The sequence below is a fragment of the Enoplosus armatus genome, chromosome 10 (assembly GCF_043641665.1).
Source record: "Enoplosus armatus isolate fEnoArm2 chromosome 10, fEnoArm2.hap1, whole genome shotgun sequence".
Lineage (NCBI taxonomy): Eukaryota > Metazoa > Chordata > Actinopteri > Centrarchiformes > Enoplosidae > Enoplosus > Enoplosus armatus.
Window position 1 is genome coordinate 15,624,627 of NC_092189.1, and position 24,806 is coordinate 15,649,432.

The following is a 24,806-nucleotide window of genomic DNA, read 5'->3' on the forward strand; positions in this document are numbered from 1 at the left end:
AACAAATTTCCCGCAGTAAACACTTCTTGAACAACAATCTTACCTTTCTCTCTGCCGGAGGCGAGGATCTGGCTCAGGTAGGACCGACACAGCTCAGTTGAATGTGTTGGCGAAGAGGCTGAAATAAGCTACTCCCGTGGATGCAGCCGAGACATGAGCTTGAAGTAAAGTGAGGAGAGCAGCAGCAGCAGCAGCAGCAGCAGCAGCGCAGATGAAGATTTGAAGCGGCGGAGCAGCGCAGCGCCGGAGTCTGTGCCTCTGACGCTGACATCAGCGGGCTGCTGTCTTTAAGGTGGCTCCGCTCGCTCACATCAGCGCCACAACACGCGCCGAGGGTTTCATCTGGTGCCTTCGACCATCTCAGCAAATAATAAAATCGTCTCGGAGAAGCAGAGTTGGAACAAGACGAAATGCTACCAGAAAACTTCCGTGGTGCGTTGTGAGGGAGCTGCAGGAGGGAGGCTCTGAAGTCACAGCTCAGGCGGGGGAAGCGTCCAAAAACCTGTCAGGAGGAAATCTTGGCTCAAGCTTGAGCTTCCTCTCTGCAACTCTTCATCATTTTTATTGAGAGTGGACTGAAAACCTCAATAAAACCTACAACACCCCAAAAATAAAGCTGTGATTCAAAGTTCTAAGTACAAACTATTGTTACCAAGACATCCCAAAATAATGAGCCTTAATGTTTAACACTTGGCCAAGCAGAGGGCCACCTGAGAAGAATAAACAAGGAAGTCATGAAAATTATTGCCCTGAAACTTGCCCTCAGCCAGAGGCCATTTGCTGGTTTTGTCTTTTCAACTATGAAGATTTGTAGATTTGTGAACTGCGTTTCATATTATTTTAAATTTAATATCTTTTGAAAAAGATGTAACCATGGGCTCTCAGAATATGTGGGGGCTTTTTTCCCACAATTGTTTGACATTTCATGACCTTAATGAATCAAAAAATTGTCAATAGATGAATTGATGAAGAAAATAATCTTTAGTTGCTGACCTAAGATAGTGACATGGCACTATTGTTCATTTAAGTATTTGACATGTTCTGGGGTCAATATGATTTCCCACAGATGAAGCTGATCACTGCATGTACCTGGCATACAATGATTTCACCAAGGGTTTTCAAAAGTAGCCGAGGAGCCAGAGGCCTAATAACCATCCAGATGGGTCCCTCAATTAAAGCACAATGCTGTTTTCCAGCTGGCTGAGCGACTGACTGCAGTGCATAAGAATACTTGTGCTTATAACAGATTCTCAAGGAACTGATGGCCTTTGATAGAGACAAAATTCAGGTTTACATTCAGACACTTGTAAACTGTGACGTACCGCAATGTAATGTTATTTAGACACAACAGATTGATTTTATTTGCTTCTAAAGTAAAAGTCTTACACTTATTTATTTTCAACAATGTGCAAGAGTCAGATGGCAAGCTGTACAAGAATATAACACAAAAACATACAGTAAGCTAAAGAAAGATGCATTTTCAATGTAGTAGCTAGTTCAAGGTTGGTGTGTTGACGTTAAACAAAGAACGACTGATTTTTGCGCAAAAATATTAGAAAAAACTGAAAACGAATCTGAAACTTTTGTGTCTCTTGTTCTTTAGTATCTGGTCAACAATTACGTGGATTTTGTGGATATTTCTCACTTGACAGATGAATGTGTGTGACAATGATCCCCCTTTCAGTTTTCTTCCCTTTTTCTTGCAATAAACATACCATCTTCCCTGTTGAACGTGTATTCACTGAACTTAAACCTTCTACTGACACTGCGTCCGGCGAATGGCCGCCAGGGCATTATAGTCTATTATCGCTGAATGGAAAGTACTATAAGTGAGAATACACAATAAACACAAATAAATCTATGTACATAAAAAGATACTCGGATTGCTTGCTAGTAGCTCGCTTGGAAGAGATGAGGAGATGAAATATGTACAAGTCTTTTAAAAAATTGGTCAGATGCAAGTGGTTGTTTTTCCTCTCCACTGAGTTGAGCATCTACCTCTGCTGCGTGGACAGGCTGTCGTTCTGCCCGTCGCCTGCTGCCAGCTGCCGGCTGATGTTGCTCTGAACAAACTGTTTAAGGCCGTCGTAACCCTGAGTGAACAAATACTCCAGGTACCAGCTCCATGGCTTTGAATGCTGAAACACACACAGAAACACATGAAGTCACATCGAAGACATCTGAAGATTTCTATGATCAAAGAAATCTCTCAATCTCTGAAATATGACCAGTACACATCAAACTACATTTGAAGTCTATCATAAATGCAGAAATGAAAAGGAGACCCCTCGTACCTTTATGGAATTGAGGTCCATATCCTTTCTCCCCGGCCAACACTGATAAAGAGAGAAGATTAATATTCATTGTCAGCCCACCCAGCTAAATCCCACAAGATCACTGCTGGATGTTGCAGTTAGACCGAACCAAAAAAGGGTACGTGTATTATTAAACATGATGAAAACCACGTCTCATGCAGCACCCATTAATAATAAAATGCTCTTCTGTATTAATGCATCTTCTATGAAGGATACATTAACCCCACATTTGTCTCCTTGTCTTGCCTGTAAGTCTATTAACCAAACTGTACAGACAGGCTGCACACTGATCCATTACTGGCCTCTCACAGTTTCAAAACAAGCAAGAGCTTTGGAGCAGGTTTTGTTTAAAAAAGGTACACAGAAGAAACATTTTGTGGTCCACAGCAGGTTGGATCCCATCCAAATATATTTGCAAGACACAAATCAAGAGATCCGAAACGGTCCACACTCACCCTCTGGTGAAAGTCGACAGCGTAGCTCATGAAGGCAGGGTGGTGGATGAGGTCGAAGCTCGTCCAGTATTGCGGTACGTTGCTCTTGAGCAGCAGCTCCTCTCCCAGCTGTATGCCCATGCCTGGCTGAAACATCTTGGAGTTCCACAGGCAGTTGACCATGACGACTACGTAGTGGTTGAACTCGCGGAACGTCTGGCGGCTGATGTGAAAGGCCTGCTGAAAAACAGAATCCAAACAGAAATAAGAAGAAAGAAAAGAAAGTCCAACTGAACCACTCTACATAGCCGCAGAGTTTCACATCTGATGTTTGTTGTTCTGATTCATTTGCATGCCCATTTGCCAAGTCTATTTTTCTTAATAAAAAGTACCACTGACATTTTCAGGGGAGCGTACTGGCTGCCTGACATGCACTTGTTAATTCACAGCTCGCAGTGGCAGATGTATTAAAATCAACAACTTTTTAAGTCCTCTTCTGAGAGACTATTATAGGTTATCAGCTGTACTTGGATGCTTGTGAATTCCTAAAGAGCTGGACTGAAGAGATGTAAAATCCATAAAAACTCAGTGGATCAAAACAAACAGCAAGTTTCTTTGGAAGAGAGCACCAGCTAAATGTCTAAAAGGTAAACGCAATCACCAGAAATGCCTTCATATCCATGCTTTGAGATAACTGTTAAATTAGCTCTTCTAACCAAATCACTGCTAATTAAACATGATTTGCTCCACATTGTGTGTCAAGTACTTGGTGCAATGGACCAAAATGTTTTCTTATAGCATCACTGCAATGCAAATCACAGCGTGTTTGACTTTCAGACAAGCATCATGAGAAAAATGTAGTTTGTTTTTTACCTCTGTGAGTTTTTCTTGACTCTTGGCCGATGTCAGGTTCACCTTGTACCTGAGCAAAAAAGAAAGACCAGCAACCTCTGTGATCATGAATTACTGCGAAACAGCTTGTTCTCTATGATCTATCAAATATATATGATGCAATTACATTCCAATTTTCTTTTGCCGTGACAATTTACTCTCAGCTTTGGTAAAAATCCTTTCAGAACCCTGGGGTGCAGTCAATTAGCTGACACTGTAAGGATTTGTGTTATTATAGCCTGCAGTTATAAATGATGCTTGAATTCTACATAAAAAGGAGAAGAGGGCTTAAGTGTATTGCCTTTTAGCCTCTCATTATCATAAATCATACATTAACATTTAAGTACAATGAAGCCATTTGATTCCAGTTCTGTTCCGTCATTAAATATACATAAACATATGACATACTACATTAAGGGTGTTGCTAGCGTGTGCATTGTGATGGTTTATAGCAGGTTGTAGTCCCCACCTGTACATGATGTAGGCCAGTCTGTCCACGCTAACAGGATCAGTGGCAAAGAGGGCGGGGTAAAACACTCCAGGTGGAGGCATCACCACAAGGGGGAGCCCATACTTCAGAAACGTGTCGCACACCTGGAGGAGGAGAGAAATATGTGATAAACACCCACAGAAAGGTAAGAGTGAAAAGTAGATACACACAGTATATCTCACTGTGATCTTACATTAAGAAATAAGATCTTACATTATCCTTTTGATCTATTTTGTGATCCTTGATCAGTCTTTCCATATTTTATCTAACATAAATCTTTTTTTTTTTAATCTGCTATGTGCTGCTGTTGACTTGACCAGGAAACCACTGAAAAAGGAAATTTTTATCTTAGTCACAGTTAAAGATCCCCTCCAGACAAGTTTTAAGAGATAAAAATACTATGCCCTGAATAATAATTAGTGTCTAATGTGTTTCTCAAAAGACAAAACAAAAAAACACTTCATTTACTTAACTAAAACGTTTTTAAAAGACATCTCTTCTCCCTCTGAAAAATCCAGAATCTATGAATATGCAAATATTTTTCACTTCAAAAATTCAACTGTTTAACTTCGATTTAAGGTGAGCACAGAGAAACGTTCCCCTCTTGAACAGATGAATGTGAAAACAGCCTTCTAGTGTCAAACTGTGCACATACATCATCTGCACAAGGTCAAACATCCAAGTGAAGCAACAATAAACTAAACACGCATTTTTAAATAAAGTTATATCATTTAGAAGCACCAGTAAAGCCCAGGCACAGGTTGCCTCTCGCCTGACAAAGCCACAAAGCAGATTCAATCATTAGAATCAGCTCATTTACCGTCTCATAGAAGTCCAGGATGAAGCTGAGGAGGAGAGAGTGGCAGCCTTCAAGCTGAAGGCCTACAGAGGCCAGTCGACCCACAAAGTGAACCAGCTCCATCACTGAATCCTTGAACCCTGACAGAGTCATGTTTCTGGGGCAGAGAGCAGAGAGTCAGACACACACTTTAACCAGTACACAGGCACCTGGGAATGATGAAAGAGCGTCAATGACTCAGGTCTGTGACACGAAGGAAGAAAGCTCCCAAATCAGACACGTGGCAGTTCATTACAACACAAAAGACAAACACTGAATCAAGAGTGATTGTTAGAAAGTGTACACAAATACACGATCAATGATTTCTACATCTAATCTCTGAGTTGTTAAATACCAGGGGTGAGCTTTGAAATGGCAGTGAATAAAAAATGGATCTCTCCACTTATTGTTATTTATTGTGGGATTACTCATGTGGGGACTCAATACTGATGAAGCCCAGGTATTTAAACAAAATTGACACCAACTCCACCCCTTCATTTGGAAGCTGGGGAATCATTTAACTGGATATAAGGGCCATGTCTGTCACCAAACTAATTTAAATGAAAGGATTTAATGGATAAATGGGCTCAAAACCAAAAGGGAAAACATGTCAATACACACTTCTGCCTCAGTTGCTTTGGTGGCGAGTGGATAATAGCTAAAGGTTACTGTATATACCAGAGTGGGGATTCAGTCCAGGTTTTATCTGCTAGAATAAAAGAAATGTCCAAAATGTTGTGACAAGAATGCTTGACTCAAAACAAAATGAATAGCAGTACTATATGCCTCATGTTTGGGGAGTGACTGTTTCATTACACTAACTCACAGTAAATAAAAGTGAAGGAACACCTCAACACTTTTATCACATCTGTAAGAACTGATTAAGTCTGAAAGGGCATTTCTTGGCTCCAAAGTAAAAGAGCTATATCCTCTAAGCTCTCAAGTATATTCACAAAGTGTTTCTATTGCTTGTTTATGCTCAGGGCATAAACAAGTAGCAGGAAGTAGACGTGAGACTCACATGGAGGTGTGGCTGTTGAGGCTGATGTCCAAGTCGTCCTCCAGAGCATACACTGAGTGCCAGGTCAGCCACTTCAACAGCATATTGTTTAGACAATCCATCAGTCCACACTGCAGACGCAGACGCAGACGCAGACGCAGACGCAGACGCAGACACACACACACACACACACACACACACACACACACACACACACACACACACACACACACACACACACACACACACACACACACACACACACACACACACGCAAAGAGGAAACGCACAAAGAATACAGTTGTTTAAACACTTAGCCAATACGGGACCCATAATGTGTGCTTTATAAATACAAGACAAACACTATGCATCTTTTCTTATAGCAGATTACAGTTTTGTAATTCATGGACAGTGGCAGGAGTGAGCTCATTTTCTTTGAGCCTTGGAGACGAAAGCCTACCTTGAAAAACATTGACGAAGTGAAGAAGAGCTGCATGAGAGGCTCAAACAGGAGCCGTCCGATTTCTGAAGTGGGAGAAACAACAGAGTTACATTTGTACCAGCTATATAATTCAATTCTTAGGATATGGCACAATACAGCAGGCTTTGCTAACATCTGAGAGACGCTGCCATTTTGTCCAAGTGGAGAGCAAGGTTAGGGAGGAAAACAGTTTGTGTGTATGTTTGACAGACAGACACAAAGAAAGAGCATTAAATGTGGAGCCGGACACACTACATGGACGTGGTGGACAATGAAATCAAAACTCACGCGAACTGGGGACGACAGGAATGTTACTCAGCAGGCCGAGGATCTGTGGGCGGAGGAGGGAACCGTCCCAAACATTGAGGAATTTGTATAGAAAAGCCTCTGAACTGGAAAACCCCTCCTGGTAGAGAAATGTGATGAATTAAAAGATTGCGAAATCATTGTTTGACTGTTAATTAAACCCTCACCCTGAGCTTGTGGGTGCAGGTTGATATAGGAAATAGTGACTGACAGGTGTGAGGTAGAGAGGGAGCTATCAGGGCCTGAAATGTGAGGCTCACCTGGAGAAAGTGCTGCGTAGACAGCAACTTGTTCAAAAACTGCAGAGCTTCTTCTGAATTCTGTGAGGCTCCTCCATCGCCACAGAACAAAAACTCTTAACAAAAATAGCAAAAAAGGGTATTTAGTGAGTGAAAAAGTCAAGGGAATAAAAAGAAAACAGCAGAAGACTTCAGTTTCACTGCATCTCACATAGTGAGACCGCCCCCCGGTCTCTTTTAAACCCTTCTCGGAAAGAATCCCTTTGATATGCCAACTAGGTAAAGTGCTAGGGTTCAGCTCAAGGTCAGCTTTGCTTTGGATGAATCTTCCTGATTCAAGATGTCACAGCAGTTTGGTCGTTGCTTCTCCCCCCTTCCCCTTACCTTCGTGGAGAGCGTAGCCTAGCCAGAAGTTGAGGCGGAGGAGGGCAGACTCATCCTGTACACAGTCCAGGTACTGCAGTGCCAGACTGGAGCCCAGCAGTGATCCCATCTGAGCGGGCAGCTGGTGGAGGTAAAATGAAGAAACAGGAAACATATGTAAGAAAGTATGAGAGAAGTAAAGAGAAGAGATGAAAAACAAAAATCATATTGCCAAGTAACTATAATCAAAGTCAAACTCTCATGAAAACGCATAAAAAGCTGCTTTGCATGATCAGCTCAAGTCAGTTTCAAATCAATCTGCTTACCTGCTACTAAAGAATAAGAATATACTGATGCTCATGTCCTTGTTTTCACTGAGTGGGGCAGTAATCCACTACTGGGCTAATTCTCCAGTATCCAGTAATCCCCATAATGCCAGCACTGGGACATTTCTTCCATCACGCTGGATAGTTTATACAGTCCCATATTGTGTATGAACAGCTGCCTCCCAATATGGGGACTTTGTCAGTTTAATAAATAAATTAGAAAGAGGAGAAGACAGACTGTGAATGGACATAGCTCAGTTCTTCAATAATTATGGAGCAACTGTATCATTAAACTGAGAAAGCTCCATTCAGCTTTTGACAACAGGAGTGCAGGCAATGAGGAATAATCAATGATCCTTTGTCAATGCCTTTGCTGAATAGTTTTATGAGTGTGACTGACTGTACTCATCTGTCTTTCCTAAGACACGCAAACTAGAGCTTTCTTGACAATAAACACAGTTGATAATATCGCCGTCCAAAAGCCTTATCACTCACATTGACTTTGTGGGCGGTGAAAAGGGTGAATTTATGCGGCATGACGCATAAAGGTCTGCGAGCCATTTAAAATGACTTGTATTAGTTTATCAGGGCACTGAATCTGCAGGGCATTTATGGAGAGGCCTCTTTAAATGACCAACTGCTATGAAACTTTGTCCAATTCATTACTCAGATACATCTCATCTCAGATCTTTTGCCTTCATTACTCATAAAGAATAGACAAACCACTGAAGATATCTGTGAAAAGAACAACGGCCCGTTTAGAAAACAAATGATAAGCACTGTGCTCATAAAGATGGTTTATGCTCTAATTTAATAACAAATTACAGCCCCAGGTCACATCTGCTGTTGTTTCTCTAGGACTAAGTTGCTAGCGGGCTAGTACAATGTACAGACAAAATTATAACAGTGACACAGTGCCACCCTGTGGCTGTAAGGATACATCACAATTTAAACAGACTGTGGTTGCACATCCTGATGGCATGGAGAACTGGCATACATTTTATTCTGTTGCTTAAATGATTAATGATCTTCACGCTTAATGCTTAAATGAAATTCCATCTGTTCCCAGTCCAGGTGTGTTGGGGCTCTGGGACTAACAGCTGAACTGTGGAAGCTGAGGTAGACGGGAGCAGAAAGAGTGAAAGACTGAGAGGAAGAGAGACAGTAAAGGGACAGGTGTCAGCACCCCACAGATGTAGGACTCAGAGATTTGTCCTAGGAGAAATTACCTCTATATGGTGCATATTTTCCAGCAGCTGAGCAAAGGAGTGGAGCTGCACCAGGGGGACCAGCTTTCTGCTGGAGGACGGCTCACTCTGAGTCTGTTTATTGACTAAAGAACTCAATGCCGGCAATTCCAGGTGGCAGTGTTTCTGAGAGAGAGAGAGCACAGTAAAACAAGAACATAAATAAAAGCAAGCCTAGGCTAGCATATACTTTTTGTATTTCCTGAAATTAATAAAAGGCTAAAATCATGCTAAACAGATTAACAACTACATACAGATAAACAAATATATACTTTATAGCTCTGGTACATGACATTATCTCCTGAACATGTCACTCAGTGAATTCCTACTTTGACATTTGGCACAATGAGAGAGCAGAGAGTTACGATAACCTGGAGAAAACCTACAGAGCCTACGGGCCTACAAGTGCTGGTGGAGGTGGGGATGATGAAATGTTGGAATGGCATTGGCAAGCAGCAGCAGTAACTGTAGTGTAGCAGGGGTGATGTCAAAACAGTAAAAAGTGTATCTGACAACTTAAATAGAATTCCATACCCTTTTCCTTGAGGTGGCCTTATCTTTAATCGTTAAGGCCAGACTGATGCTGGAGGCAACTTGGGAACCGTTCCTCTTCTGCACAGCAATCAATGCTGATTTCCAGGGGGAATTGTGGTTCCTAAACCCACTCTGTAAGAAAGCAGAAAACATAGAATTCCTTTGAAGCTTTAGAGATGATAATCATATCGTATTATGAACAGCAGAATGAGCATTAACTGCACAGTCCATGTACAAACCTTCATTCGTGATGGAATGGAGAGCGTCACCAGTTCAGGGCAAAACACTTTGTAAAGTGACAGTAGGTGCAGGAGGAACGGCTGTCTTCCCTGGGGAAACAAGAGTGAATATCAACATGACACGTCTTTGTACTGGAAATCTCCGTTTTTGATTGATGTTTCCTAATAATGCAGAATATTACAATAACCAATGATATGGAACAGGTAACTAACTACAGAAATAATGCACAGAGTGTAGAAAAGCAGCCCAAGTAGCTTTGATAAATGGATCTAGAGGGCATCAAAGGATGTTTACCAGTTTAGACTGTAGCTCCAGTAGCTTCCTGACTCTGAAGACTCGCACTACAATGAGGAAAAAATTAAACAGTCAATAACGCTTGCGGAAGTGATGAGAATACTAAAAAAGAGAAAACAATGGAGTAAACAAGAAAGAAAATCATATTTCAGGTGTGAAAATGTTTGACTTACCACTTTCCTTTCTAGTCAAAAGGTACAACAGATGGCAGATGAAAGGACACTGAAAAAATGTGACAAAAGATAATGACTTTACAACTCAGCAGTTGTTCAAGGGTTCCCATAGCGCATTACAGTGTTGCAGTCATTTCAATGGATGACTTAGCTGAATAAAATCCAGAATATACCTGTTAACTTTCTGCTTCAGATATGAGAAGATTTCTGGTTTTAAACAGATAAAACCTGCTTCCTGAAACAGGCTCCTGGTTATGAGTTAACTTCAGCCAAACACAAACTTTTTTTGTGATGTATGAATTATATGCCTAAACCAAATAAACGTATTATCTGTCTTTCTAGTCATAACTTTTATCCATCACATCTGTCTTGAACAAGGCACAGCATTAATAAACAGTGATGCATTTGCCATTCCAATCTTGTTTTAAACAAATGCTCTGGCATACAAATACACATATAATTTAATTGACAAATAAGCTTAGTGAAGCCTACATGTGTTTCTCAAAGACATACTGTATGTAAATGAGTATACAAATTGGATTTCATGCCATCAGATTTTTCTAAACATTTTATTACAACAACGCAAAGATCATCAGCAAACATACCAGATTCTCCTCTGTGACGAAGCTGAAGATGAAGCCGTAGACAGCTCGAAGTTGGTCCTTTGCATCAATCATGTCAAATATGGTCAACACCCACTTTATGAAAAGAACCTGAAAATTGTACATACAAGTAAACACAAAAAGTAATTAACTATGGTGAAATCTCAGCAATGACACATACATAATAAAAAGCAGGTAAACTAACATTCACTCAAAACTAAAAATGTAATTAATCTTTGAGGGTAATAATACATCTTCCAACCAACATAATTGCAAATTACTAATGAACAGAAAACAGATGAAAATAACCAGACTAAGATTTACTGCCCAGCAACATGAAGTAAAAAAGTAACTACCCATTGAGATCAAAGTTTTAAATAAATAAAACTATTTGCACTTACTTGTGTGCTGTTAGGTATTTTGCCAACACCCAGCCAAACCACTGCTCGCACAACAGCCTCCTGTGGCACCACAGTGGCAGGAATCAGACACTTCAGCACCCGGGAACACAGAGTAGTCCCTACACGGAAACAAAATCAGTTAAAGGAAGAAAATGTTAAGACTGACCAGCTGCCCTAAACATGAATGAAAGACATTTTTTGTGCCATACATAAAAAATAAAATAAAACATATTTACTGCATAAGCAATATTTGGCTACAGCATTCTTGTCAATTAAACTGCACTAAAACACAACTACCAGATGGCATTACATTTCGTACATCACAGTGGTTCAGTGGTCAACAATGCCACCTCTCATTCCTTCTGCTAATTCCACAATTAATACATCGTCCACAGCTGCTGTTAAGTGACTGTCTTACCCATACGGAGGCTCATGGCAAACTCCAGCATAATAGAGATGGCCTCTGGGGAAAGTCCTTTACTATAGGCCACCTTCTCCACCAGCACCAGGTTATTCTCCACCTCATCGTTTCCGATCACAGGAGTACCTGCTTCAACTACAGGAAGGAGAGGTAAGATCACATCAGAGTGTCTATGTGTTTTTTAAAATGTTCACGTACTCAGTTCGCCACATGAAAGAAGTAATGTCAACAACTTCAGATGTTTTTTTCTGTTGTGACATGATAGCAGGTGAGCTGGCACTGTACAAATCTTTCCTAGAACAAAGTACAGTATTTTCTCCATAAAACTTTTATAGTTTAGCATTGAGTGTAAAGTCCATCAAAAAAATATTCAGGAGTTTGGTGTCCCCTCGTTGAGCATCAGTGAATCAGATGGTAGTGTTGATGTCATCTAGAGACAAATCCTGGAACTGCTCTGTATACAGTAAATAACCCCAGTTTGTTACAGGACAGGACATTTAGTTATTTAGGCACAACAAGGGAAAACATTAAATTAAAACAAAAAAAATGCCTGTTGGGTTGGCCAAATGTCTTCAGGTAAGGTGTATCAAAGTTTGTGACCCCATCCCCAGTATATAGGGATAACAGCTATCATAATATATAGTATGCGACCACAGAAACTGCAGTGCAACTCCTGAGACAATACGACAGCACATTATATTAATTATTAATCTTTTCCTGGTTCGCATGTGTTACGTTCTGCATCCAAATAAACGTCATTCGGATATAATATTTAACAAAAGTCAACAATATTCAGTCACTTAGCGAATTGAGTATAAACGGGCCAACACATACAGTGGCAACAGATGACGTCACAAAACCACGGGTTGATCCTCTAATATCGAGCTTTTAATAACTGTGTTTAATTGTTTGTTTGTACATAACATTTCCGACTTTACGCCAAGGCTAGCTTTGTTTGGGACTATCTCATACACTGAATTTAGAGCTAGTAAGTAACTTAGCAACATTAGCTCTCAGTTACACCCCAAATACAACAAGTAAACTTGGGTTAACGTTATCCTGTGGCCTTGTCGGTTTTTCGTCAGTTTTTTCCTTGCTTTAACGTTAACGTATAAATCCTGGGAAGCTAGTCACTACCGTTGGTAACAATAACGCCACCATCTGCTATCGACCTGCGTAGTCTGAGCCGAGTCCTACCGTCAGAGAAGTACTTCAGGGCCAGAACAAACGGGTCCTCCGCCTCGTTCTTCCTTCTCGCCTTTTCTGCCACTCTCAGACTTCTGTTAGTGCTCCGGCTGGACACAGACTGGTCGCTCAGAGACGACGGGTCTGAGTCCGACGGCACCGACAGGTTTAGCTTCGCTGCCATTTCTACATTGCTAAGATTTAAAAACACTGTGCCCTACTTTGTCTGTCTTCAGCCATTCAAACAAAACTCAAATGTTCCGCGCGACCGTTTGCTCTGCGCTTGCGCAGTATAGTCCATCCGCTCGGTTGCTTCTCGGGAGTTGTAGTCCGTTTGCCGAAGCGTCAACTACCAGTCATGTATGCTAGCTGTCTATCTGGGTATATTTTTGGTGTTTAATGAGAAACGACTACGTCGAAAGCTGGTCAGTACGTCCTAATTAAACAGAAAAATAGGATATTAATGTACCAGTAGACACAAACCTGCGAAGCACTGATCAGATAACTGAACTGCCCTTTGATAGACCTAGCTTGTGACAGGGGCCAGGGTGTCAGATTTTGTGATGATTTTATTTACCCAGATTTCTCAAAAATTAGTAATGCAGGTTAATTAATTAATTTGTGGTGCTCACAAGACCAAAACCCAAAACTCAAAAATATTTACTCTCATAGAAGACTGAGAAAAGCAACAAATATTCACATTTGAGAGCCTGGAACCATTGAATTCTTTGCATTTGTGCTTAAAACATGTTGACAATTAATTTTCTGTCAGTTGACTAATCTTGGATATCTCAAAACCTGGTCAAATAAAATCAAAACAATATAAACTATCTACACCCTACAAACCAAATGGTCAGATAATGACAGACATGGAACATGAATTAAGCAGAAATTGACTTCCATTCACAAAACTGATCAACCTCTAATGCATAGAATAAAATAAGCAACAAATCCCTAACAGGCATGATGATAAGCACTACATTGTCTTGGCCCATAAAACTTATTATGTAGCGGACGTGCTGATATGAAGGAATTAACTTGACAGGGACTGACTGAAGTTACATAACAAGATGACAACACAAAAATCTCACAACAGCACCCTTTGCTGCAAATATCAGGTAGGGTTCATTATTAACTTTGACTGAATGAAATGCAAGGGTGCTAATGAAACAAACAATATCTAGTCAGTCTCACCTCCATTTTTTTATTTTAAGTATGTCACTTACAGAAATATTGTGAATCTCAAAACTGCAAAACAGCATTTTCAACTGAGCTTTCATCCCCTTACAAAACTATAATAGGAATGCTTTTCATATCTTTAGAGAAAAAATAAAACCAAACAGATGAGCAGAATCTTTAAGAGACAGTGAATAAGTTTAAGATTTCAACTGTGAATTACAAAAGGTAAAATTCATTTTTAACAGGCAGAAAGACTTTTTTGATTTGATTTGGTTATTTTCTGCTGTACAAGCTAGCAGCGGACAACTGAGGCAGCAACTGCTGTCCTTTCCAGCCAAACAATTTCACTGTGATAACTGAACTGAAAGGAGACAGAGGATATTCAGCTTATTTTACTTTGGGGGAAAGGATTTCATGCGTACTTCTGCAAAAATCTACTTTGATGAAAAAAGAACATGGATTTATATATTTTTATTCTTTCTAAAATAGCCATCTGGTAACACTGCACCAAAATAATGTGGATATGTAACACTACTTGATGTATGATTAGTACAAAATTCTTTCAAAATTGCTCATTTTGGTTTTTTCTTGACCAAATGAAACATGCTTGACCTATTGGAATTCATAACTTACCAGTCTCTCCTACCTACAGTATAAAAACAAATTAGAAAAACAAGCTACAAATATTTTTTCATGAAAAACAGCATTCTCAAATTAACTTACTTACTTAATCAACTTATTAACATAAAGGTAATTCATACTTGATTAAAAACACAAACACATTTAACACAGTGTAGGACTGAAATAAGTAGGGACAATTGATTGACTATTGTGACAATGAGCTGAGCTCATCAGAGTTTCCACAGGTATGATTGTCCACGGTTATGTAGAGGGTGGATGGATGGATCAGGAGTTCTCAGTTTCACATTAAGAGTGCAGAGGAGTAGGTGAGAGTCATCAGTCAGCCAGCTGGATGGGACGCAAGATGTGTGAGGGGGGTATTATTACTGGGAGTGACTGTTTTTCCTTCAAAATTTGAATTACTACAATCCACAGAGGCGCACCAGGTTCCCTTCGTTGTGGCTTGGATCAAAGTAGAAGAGGATCTTAAGACTGCTTGACCTTGTTCTTTTCCTGGTCATTGATGTGCTGTTCCTCTCTGCTGTCGTCTCTCTCCGGCCGATCATCACTCTGGCGGGCAATAAGCAGTCGGCAGGTGAGCAGAATACCAAAGACTAGAGCGTGGGCGTAACGTTTCAGAGGGTCTCCTACTAGCTGGTGGAAGAACAGGACAGCCAGCATGACCAGCAGCAGCAAGAAGTTGGCCACATCCTTTGGCCTGCCCGGCACAAGGGTGAGCACCACACCGCAGCCCACCTCCAGAGAGCCAATGATCTTACGAAGTAGGACAGAGCTGATCCCAATCTTTTTCAGGCCTGGCAATGCCTTGGCATAGCTCTTGTATGCCCTTTTCTGAAAGGAGAAAGAGAAAGATCTTTTTTAATATCTCTAACATTTAACTAATACATACAAACTTACACGGGTGTCTTTTAGTGAGGTCATTTAAGGACCATGTAAGGCCACCATTCTCAAGAGAAGTGTTTAACATTTAAATGCTTTTATTTCATCACTATAGTTGCACAATTAATCGTCGGCCTATTGTTCCCTGGCGCAAGAAAACCTATAAAAGGTATGATAAGAAAGTATCCACTGAGCATATGTTGTTGCATATGAATTTGGATTTCGGATGAAGCCTGTACAGATGCCACCAATCATCTTCCACACAGGACATTTCAACATCAGCACCGACAGGTGCATCTCACAGAATTTGCTGGAAAGCGCCGCCATTGCTCTTTAGCTGTTAAGTTGCTCTTCATATTAAATGAGAAGCTTAGCAGCTACAACATATTTAATAGGCTTTAAAGAGCAAGATATTACTTACAACTCAGTAGATTACTCGGCATATATGTTGGCATCTTCAAACTAAATGTATTAGGAAAGTAAGGTGCATTCAATCATTCATTATTCATCATAGTTTCAGCGTTTACTAGCTAATGGCAGACGCATTTCGGATTGTTTTCTGTATCCATACTGATTCATGGACGGGTCCGGTGTTAATACTTAAGCATTTCATGGTTTTTATCTGAAAACATACAGGCCTAGCCTATGTGCTAACTGTATTATTACAGGCAATACAGCAGTCTTAACGGTTCATTTACAAGAATCTCCTTTTGGGAAAGCATCCATTTTCCATATCTTTTACTATTTAGGTCAGCGTCTCCTCACATTAATCGAGCTTGAGAACCGTTCGTGTCTGCAGCAAACACAGAACAATGGCCTTTACCCACACAGCTGCGGACAGTTTATCATAACGGTTTACTCACCATTTCACTGTATGCATCTTTGCTTAGTCTCGGAGTGAGCTTAATAGTCCCCATGAACACGAAAAATAAACCCAAAGCAAAAGAAAGGGCCACGATAGTTATTGTCCTTGGTGAGGCCATGTTTCGCCACCGTGCATGCAGCTGGCGCTTCCCACTGAATTGAATGAAAGCCGGACGGTTTCCCGGTGAAGATGCACCAGGGGGATGGGCTTCTGGATGAAAGACAAAAATGGCGACGCGCTGGTCCCCTCTCTGCGCCGGATCCAGCAGCAGGAGACAACTGTAGCCTGACAGGAGCTCATCCACAATTCACACACGGCGTTACAGTTTCATTACCAATTCACTTATTGATAGCACTGACTCGACAGTGCTAGTAGGCCGTTATAGCTTCTGTAACAACAATAAATCGTCTCTAGACTCTCGGGGGGGGGGGGGCAGCAAGCCTGAGGCCCCATAACTCCAGTGGCTAACTCTGGAAAAAATTACTAAAGCACAATATTAGCTGATATGATCTTAGCTTTAAAGGAATTTTCAGCATTTTGGGAAATAAGCTTATTTGCTCTATTGCAAAGAGTTAGATTAGAAGATCAATACATTGAGGTTGCCTGGCAACCAGCTACTCCAGGAAGTCACTTCCCCTGGGAAACAACTCCCAGTAAAACCAGAAATTGTGGCCTTTACACTTTGTTTTTTGTACGGATTAAACAAATGAGATAAAACATGTTCATTAGAGATCTTTAGAAGTGCTGGTAGGTGTATTTTTTTACCTTTGGATTGAGCTAAGTTAGCTGTTTTTCCCTGTTTTCTTTACGCTATGCTAAGATAAGCTAACCGGCTGCTGGCTTTCACTTCATATTTACCATGCAGACAGGAGGGGTATCGACCTTCACATTAACTCTTGACAATAAAGAGAGTACATGTGTTTCCCAAAATGTTTAACTTTTCCTTTAAGGTGAATCCTTCATTATCTGATTTTGAAGAGGGTCCTTGTATTAAAATGTAGTTGCGATAACTTTAAATACTCAGTTTTTGTACACTATGTTGCATATTCCTAAATTGATTTGTTTCATCTAATTACCACACAGCGGGTCAGGTGGTGCTCTAGCATAGAAAAACTGTACACATTGTACAGAGAGTGGGATGACCACGGGGTAATAGGCGGAGCTAGCAGTTCATTTTTGCCTCAGGATCCCCAAGCAGGTTAATTTGTTTTTTCCTTGGTCTGCACGGAAAAAACTCTGACAGATTTGATTCCTAATTGTGTCAGTATCTCTCAAGGCAGCACAACAACAAAAAATAATCAGTACTTTTACAGATTTCAATAGAATCTCATTAAAAACCAGGTAGAGTAGGGTAGAGTGAAATAAAAGCCTAAAATATTTAGAAATATGAACATTGCCTGGCTTAAGCATTTGATGGCTCCAACCCAAGTGGTGTTTGTGATCCTAAAAAACAAAAAAACACCAAATTATTCCTTCAATTAATTGATGAGTCTCTTAGCTCCCCGCTCATGTCTCGTCTTATTTGGTTAGTTTTGCACAAATAACATGTAAAACTATAGGTGTGTGTAGGAATATTTAAATATTAATGTAGGAGTTGTAGTGATACTATAGGAGGTAGAAAAATCTGACATGGTGGTCAAAACAAGGTCACAAATTCACCAGTGAGTAATGGAGACACTTTAAGCTGCAACAGAACTGTTTGACATGATGGATTTACAAAGAAAACTCATCATGATCGCTCAACAAACAACAGAAGTTATGCTTATCTTTAGTCAATTTAACAATTTTTGTCAAGGATAGTACAGTCAATATTGATAAAACTGAACAACTGCCAAAGCCAGAAGCTGTAGCATCACGGTCAAATCTGTTGTGCCATCTGATAAATTGTTTCTCCAGATGTAGGAAATGATTTGTGGATTGTGGAAGATCGTCAAGGTGACTAGAAGGCAGTACATTTTGGGGCTCAAATCTGACAGAACCGATTATACATTCAGATAAACAATATGTTTTTTCGTCTATGTTATATTTTTAAATCTAACAAATTACTTATACTCCTGTTGCTGCTGCTGTAATGTAAACAGATAAGATATGCCATGCAAGTAGTGACAAAATGTTTATTATACAATTTCATAGATGTGTTCATCATTTCAGCAATGTCCCATATCTACCCAGTTCATTGTTGGAAAATGTTCAAATAATGGTAAAAAAAAAAAAAAGAAAAGAAAAGATACAGTTCAAAAATCATGTTTACCTTACGATCAGAATTGCATAGATGTATACAAACAAAATCTCCTTTAACATTTTGGCCAGGTACACAATTTTATCGTCAATTTTAAAAATGTATATATTGTTATTTATAGATTTACCTTATACTATATAAGTGTTTATTTAATTTTATATTATTAATGTTTCTGTCATTACATGAATATGCAGACCTGCCCTTCACTACACATTGGAATTTGCAGTTTCACTCCAAATGTTCAGGGATCAGATCTGAAGTGGTGTCTATAGAAAGTGATAAAGACATAGCAGTCATTGAGTGGGGAAAACAGTGTGAGGTGATGTAGTGTGACCGTACTGCTGTGGACCACACCCTCCCACTCAGGTTGCAGGACACAACCAGGATTCACTCTCACCGTCCCTGATCCTGACGTTCCTTCAGAGCCAGTATTGCTTTTCGGTATAGATCTATCGGGAGACAGGGTCATCTTTTAAAATGAAAGCCGTGATTTCATCATTTTCAGAGTCTAAAGTGTTATTGTGTCTGATTTGGAGATGGAAGAAGTGGATGAGGCTCACCAAAGGTTGCAGACAGGTCCACAGGTTGAGAGTAAGCTCCAGGCATCTCCTCTGTGTTGATCTTGTTCTTCCTTTTTACTTTGACGACTTTCTTCTTCTTCCTCTTTTCCCCTTTAACTAGACAGAAGATAAAATACATATTAGATTTCCATTCTTAAACAGATAATAACCAAAACATATAAGCCATTAATATCTGATTTTAACCTTTGAGTTCCTTCTCGTCATTGTCGGGTGACTCTGTCATGTCCACAGTCTCTTTCACCTTTGGTTTGCGTTTCGGTTTGCCTTTTTTGGGGGGAATCAGGGCACTGCTGGCTTTCTCTCTGTGACCTGAGTTTTCTTGCTCTGCTTCATTACCGTCACCATCGTCTTCATCCTCCTGTTCATGTCCTTCGTGATCTTTTTCACCTTCCTTGACTTTAACCGGCTTCTTCTTTTTCTTCTTTGTCGTCAGCTTCTTTTTCAGAGTGGTTTCCTGTGAATAAAAAAAGACTTGAGTTTAATTAACCATATATTTATTGTAACATTCATTTCATATCACATTATCATAGAGGACGTCATACTTCTGACAAAAAAAATACAAAAATAAGGTAACAAAGGACAAAAGCTATTGGCATAACTGAGACCTGGGTTAAGAGGTGGGTAAGGTGTAAAGCTGCCTCATGTTTTAAAAGGCAAAACAATTAGAAACAATTGTCAATGCAGTCCAGTCAACACCACTGCAAACTACAACCTCAATAATAAACATATAGTTAAATGAATACCTCTCTAACAGTGTCGATCAACACTGAACATTATTCTCTTTATAAAGGTAGAATTTATGGCTGAGCTGTTGGATTGCATCACATTTTACAGGCGTACCTAATAAAGTGGCCACTGAGTGAAAAAAGGAAGCAAGATATCTTCCTAACCTTTTGCAGCATGTTTCGAATGGGTTGCAGCTTTCCTTCACCCTTGGTCTTCTTCTCCTTGTCTTTTGGCCGATGAACCTGCCGAAGATCTGACTTACTGGATCTGATTCTGAGGTGAGAAAACATTTAACATAGAAAGGCAGTGTGTAGCTCACATTAGGTTTATGTTGACATGTACAATATTTGTGTGAAAGAAAGCTATGAATATTAAGGCTTCTCTTACCGTTCCCCCTTTGTTTTCCTGCGAACTTTCTCTGTTTTCCAGTTCTTTCCCCTTTCTCTTGGTTCCAGAGGCCTCTTGCTGTCCTGGGCTACACGAGTACACAGCTCGGGGTAATCCAGACAAACAGCACGCAGCAACCAGCGAAGGCCTCGTAGAGTCTTTCTGTCCGACCAGCGTCGCAGGTCCATTAAGGCTGAACAAGGCTCCTGAGAGGGAAAGGAAAAAGGTCTGTGTCTGTCTCTCTGGCTTGTCTGTCATCAATAGTCTGTTTCAGTGCCTACAAGAGATTTACGTTTGTTCAGTTTGCATTAGTGAACTTTACATTTAGAGCACTTACAATATGGCACAGAGAGCGGCTCTGGTTGACCAGCTTCTCCAGTGACAGAATCTCAATCAGCTCACTTCCCAGCAAAGCGTTCATTTTGTCCTGTTTGTTTGCCAACCTGAAAAGAAAAGGAGTTACCCAGTGATTAGTTATTTCAGTGTTGTCCCTCATCAGCCACCAGAGGGCACTGTTTACACCGCACATGATGTTAGATCACACTTGTATGTATGAAGTTGAATATAATTACACTAATATGGGTTTTCCTGCCACTCTTGGTTGCTTCAGCAGGTCGGCAAGAACCTCCTTGACCTCCTTTATCCTCTGCCTGTCGCTGGAGTCCACCACAAAGATGATCCCATGGGCCTCTCCGTGGAGCTCCCTCCAGGCTCCTCTCGACTCTGCTGATCCTCCCACGTCCAACAAGGTGACCAGGTAGTTCTCCACTCTCAGCTCATTTCGGATGCAGCCCTGGGTGGGTCCTGATTCAACACCATGGGGGACTGAAAAGTACAGGAAGTGAAACACGGGTAGTCATTTGCTGTGTTTCTTCTTTAAGTATTTTAAGAGATGAATCAGTTTTACAGTCATTGTTGAATTACCTCTTAACATCCCTCTGATGGAGGATGTTTTTCCTGCTTTGTCAAGACCAACCACCAGAATGGTCACTTTCCTGCAAAGAAGTACGTACAGTTTCACTTAAGGGAGCACCATATAGCTTTAGTTTACAGCTCTAAATTTGAGCAGCAACCGGAAACCAGGTGGAATCAATGATCTGTACATGACATGCAAATTCATATCATACAAAACTACCAAAGGAAAAAGAAGATGTAATGGTGATATGTCATATGTGATATGTTTTCTCTGTACAGAATGCTCGCTCAGTTTTGTTTGTATTTTAAGTTCAGTAATTTTCAGACCAATTCCTATGAGCAGAGAAATGTCTGCACCCAACAACACTAGGATTTTATTTGGTCAAATATAGTAAATCTAGGAGGTTTCATGGTGCCCAACTTTGTGATTCAGCTGATTAAATCTTTTGGAAGATAGAAGTTTTGCCGTTTCGTTATACATGTCACTGATTTGTACCTGATTGGCTCCTGTATTTTGGAGACCCAGGTGCAGCAGTTGCTCATCAGGTTGAACATGTTTACTTGAGGTGAGAAAGGTGAGCACAGTGGCCACCATCTTCTCTGGAACTGGTACCTGCAAACAGATGGTCAACCTTAGTATGACTCACTCACAAAAATAGGGCCAGTCGGTTGACTCACTGCGAGTCATGGCCAGGTCCAACACAAAGATGCTTTGTGTCTCCTGTGTCCTGCCAAGTGTCTCTCTCCACCTCCCCAGAATCTAAACTTAGCTGTAATCTAGTCATTTTTGGCTTGCTTTAATTTCAAATCTTATTTTCTTTAGTTTGTAGGATCAATAATCAATCAGAACCAAAAACCAAAGAGTATTTTTCTGCAGTCAATCTTACTACAAACATAAATATTAATATATATAATATAATATAATATAATATAATATAATATAATATATATATAATATAAACTCGGTATCGTCTTGTATGGTACTGATGTGTGTGCCCAGTAAAACTTTCTGCCTCGTCTGGGGAACTATGAGTAGTCATCTCGAGTCTTGTAATGCACAAGCAGCAGGTGTATCTGAAGTAGTGCTAAAAAAAAACACCGGCAGATCTTTCAGTCCTTTGTACAGTGTATCTGTTGACGCTTCTTAATCTGCTAAAGCCAGTCTACATGGCCTGCTTTTACAATGTTGTTAACAAGCTGACCCATATTTGTTTTGGCTTACAAATGACTGACAGTGTCAATATCAGCAGTTAACTGTGTTTTTAGAATATGACGACGTCACCTGTCCACAGCACTGAGAAAGTTTGAATGTAAATTTTTTATGTCTTTGCTCAATGTGGAGATTTAAAACAGCATTAAATATATGTTTAAAAAATAGTTTGTGCAATACAAAACATGCTTTAAGTTTGATCATTTTAAAAGTTTTGTTTATTTTGACAAATAGTGGAGTTTTTTGTTCCAATTGAATGTTTGGTTCTGATCCATACTTTGTAAATATATAAACGTTAATATATATCTTGCTTTTAGTGATATCAGAAAGCATAAATATAATGGAATACTGGAATATTAAGAACAAAAAATACCAAAAATGTTCAAAGTACAATAATAAAAACCACAATAAGCAGTAATAATAGGAATGAAAACAATAGCAGACCTACAGTAATTACTTTGTGTTTATCACTAATAGAAAATAATATTTGTATTAATATTTCTGTGTAAAAACAGCATGAATAACAGTGCACCAGTTTAAATTCACATAAGGAGCAAACATTATGCATGGGTGGTAAAATGCAGTGAATCAATGAATTAAAACAAAGCATTTCTAAGTGAATGACCAAACCATATGTAATACATGCAGAGTTTAATAAACTAGTAGAAATTCAAAGAATACTTACAGAAGTAAGTCTATGTCCATGCATTTGTTTGGGTGCTCGTCTCTACTAACATCTTGTGCCCACCAGCTACAAAACTAATCAGGCTCACACTAAGCCTTTGGTCACCCCATGTGGGAGGTACAACATGGGAAATGTTGTATTCAACCAATCCCGGAGTCCTCTGAGCCAATCGCTAATCCCATTGGATGGCGTGGTTCTTCTTTAACTACACCAAACGAAGGTGCGTATATATCCATCCAGGAGAACTAAACGTGTCTCATGGTGTGATCTGTGATGTGCGGTGATCTCCTGTTCCTGCTGAACTCTGAAAGTGGTCGTATGGACAGATTTAGGCTGCACACCTTGAGTCACTCAGGGAGACAATGACATCATGTGTTTGATGATGGCCAGGTGGTGTCACACTACAGTGTCTGTGAGACAGGTTTACAGGTATAATTGGAACTAAAGCTTACTATAGACTTATTGTTTCTTGTTAGGTACATTTTGATTGGATTTGATGATAACAATGAGAAATATAGATTGTAGCTAACTAACATGTTACTGTGTTTATACTAATATTTATTTCATTTAGTGGATGTGTATTGTACATTTATGTGCATATTTATAGTTTTGTGTATGAATGTTTTAAAACATGTAATTTTATTCTATCTTCATGGTGACTTTTTCCACATCTGGCCAGGGACAACGGATGAAATTCAATAAAAAAAAAAAAAATGTCCTGTTCAGTGAGCACTCCTCCTGTCAAATAAACAAAAAATAAATAAATAAATAAACAAAATATAACTCAGTGTGGATAAGAAAGAGGGTGAACCCGCATTTGACAAGGAAAGTCAAGTTTATTTATAATAGCACATTTCATTTATTGAAAATACCTTTTAGCAGAGATCAATATAATTATCTGACAGTAAATATAAATGTTACGGGTTGATTCACTTCAACATTTACAGAGGATCAACATGTTACATAATGGTGTTAACAATAATAATTAAGCCAGTCCAACACATCTTGTGGTGCAGCGTGAGCCACTAGATGGCCTCACATTCACAGGGTCTGTTTTCACTGCTGTGCATCGTGTAGACTCTGTAAATAATATAATGGCTCTATGTTCCAGTCCTTGACAAGCTAAGATGGATTTCCTCTGCAGTTAAATCTCAGACTACTCACAGCTGAACATGCATATTTTTGATATGCGGCCTCTTTACACACCAATCCATTGCACTGAATATTTCATATCTTAATGTTTATATAGGAAAATCTAAAGACAGTGGCTAAAGAGCAGAGCTTCTGCAGCTATAATGCAATTATACAATACATCTTTCAGAGACCTCAGGCGATGGTTTGTGTGCCGGCCTTATCTCATTATGTCATTAAACCAATGTCCAATCAGGCTCTGCCCTCCTCTGCTGAGTAGACTCATCTCAGACTCTGACCACAGCCCTGTGTCAGCTGACACACACACACACACACACACACACACACACACACACACCCTCAAACACTCTGACACATGTACACACACAGCAAAAACAACAGCAGCTGAGGACCACACCCCCCATCTGCTCCTGTTCACCACATTGCAAACATGTTTCAGACCCCCGACTGCAAAATCTTACAGTTAGACTTCTGCTGTAAAATGTTAACACTGAAGGAACAGAAATACGCTTGTCCGCTGTCTTGCCTAGAGTTAGATGAGTAGATCGAAACCGTAACTGCAGTTA

At 39.9% G+C, this 24,806-nt stretch overlaps 3 protein-coding genes across 3 annotated transcripts; all 3 read right to left on the bottom strand.

Annotated features, from left to right (window-relative positions):
- Positions 1-1,911: 1,911 nt before the first annotated feature.
- cenpi (centromere protein I) lies at positions 1,912-12,964 on the bottom strand. Its single transcript, XM_070913490.1, has 20 exons — positions 12,793-12,964; positions 11,593-11,730; positions 11,175-11,293; positions 10,777-10,884; positions 10,172-10,220; positions 9,999-10,045; positions 9,704-9,793; positions 9,465-9,596; positions 8,913-9,056; positions 7,379-7,499; positions 7,016-7,110; positions 6,738-6,855; positions 6,429-6,493; positions 5,990-6,099; positions 4,951-5,086; positions 4,110-4,234; positions 3,623-3,671; positions 2,771-2,989; positions 2,295-2,336; positions 1,912-2,138 (listed from the first exon to the last, which is right to left on the bottom strand). The coding sequence occupies exons 1-20, from the start codon at positions 12,962-12,964 to the stop codon at positions 1,995-1,997; spliced, it is 2,223 nt and encodes a 740-aa protein (XP_070769591.1). The 3' UTR covers positions 1,912-1,994.
- A 2,102-nt stretch (positions 12,965-15,066) lies between these two features.
- On the bottom strand, positions 15,067-16,463 carry tmem35 (transmembrane protein 35). The gene is made up of 2 exons (XM_070913943.1): positions 16,344-16,463; positions 15,067-15,432 (listed from the first exon to the last, which is right to left on the bottom strand). The coding sequence occupies exons 1-2, from the start codon at positions 16,461-16,463 to the stop codon at positions 15,067-15,069; spliced, it is 486 nt and encodes a 161-aa protein (XP_070770044.1).
- Positions 16,464-18,643: 2,180 nt separating this feature from the next.
- arl13a (ADP-ribosylation factor-like 13A) lies at positions 18,644-23,220 on the bottom strand. The gene is made up of 10 exons (XM_070913086.1): positions 23,089-23,220; positions 21,690-21,806; positions 21,203-21,273; positions 20,851-21,103; positions 20,616-20,721; positions 20,279-20,484; positions 20,056-20,164; positions 19,349-19,619; positions 19,145-19,261; positions 18,644-19,033 (listed from the first exon to the last, which is right to left on the bottom strand). The coding sequence occupies exons 1-10, from the start codon at positions 23,106-23,108 to the stop codon at positions 18,978-18,980; spliced, it is 1,326 nt and encodes a 441-aa protein (XP_070769187.1). The 5' UTR covers positions 23,109-23,220; the 3' UTR covers positions 18,644-18,977.
- Positions 23,221-24,806: the final 1,586 nt, after the last annotated feature.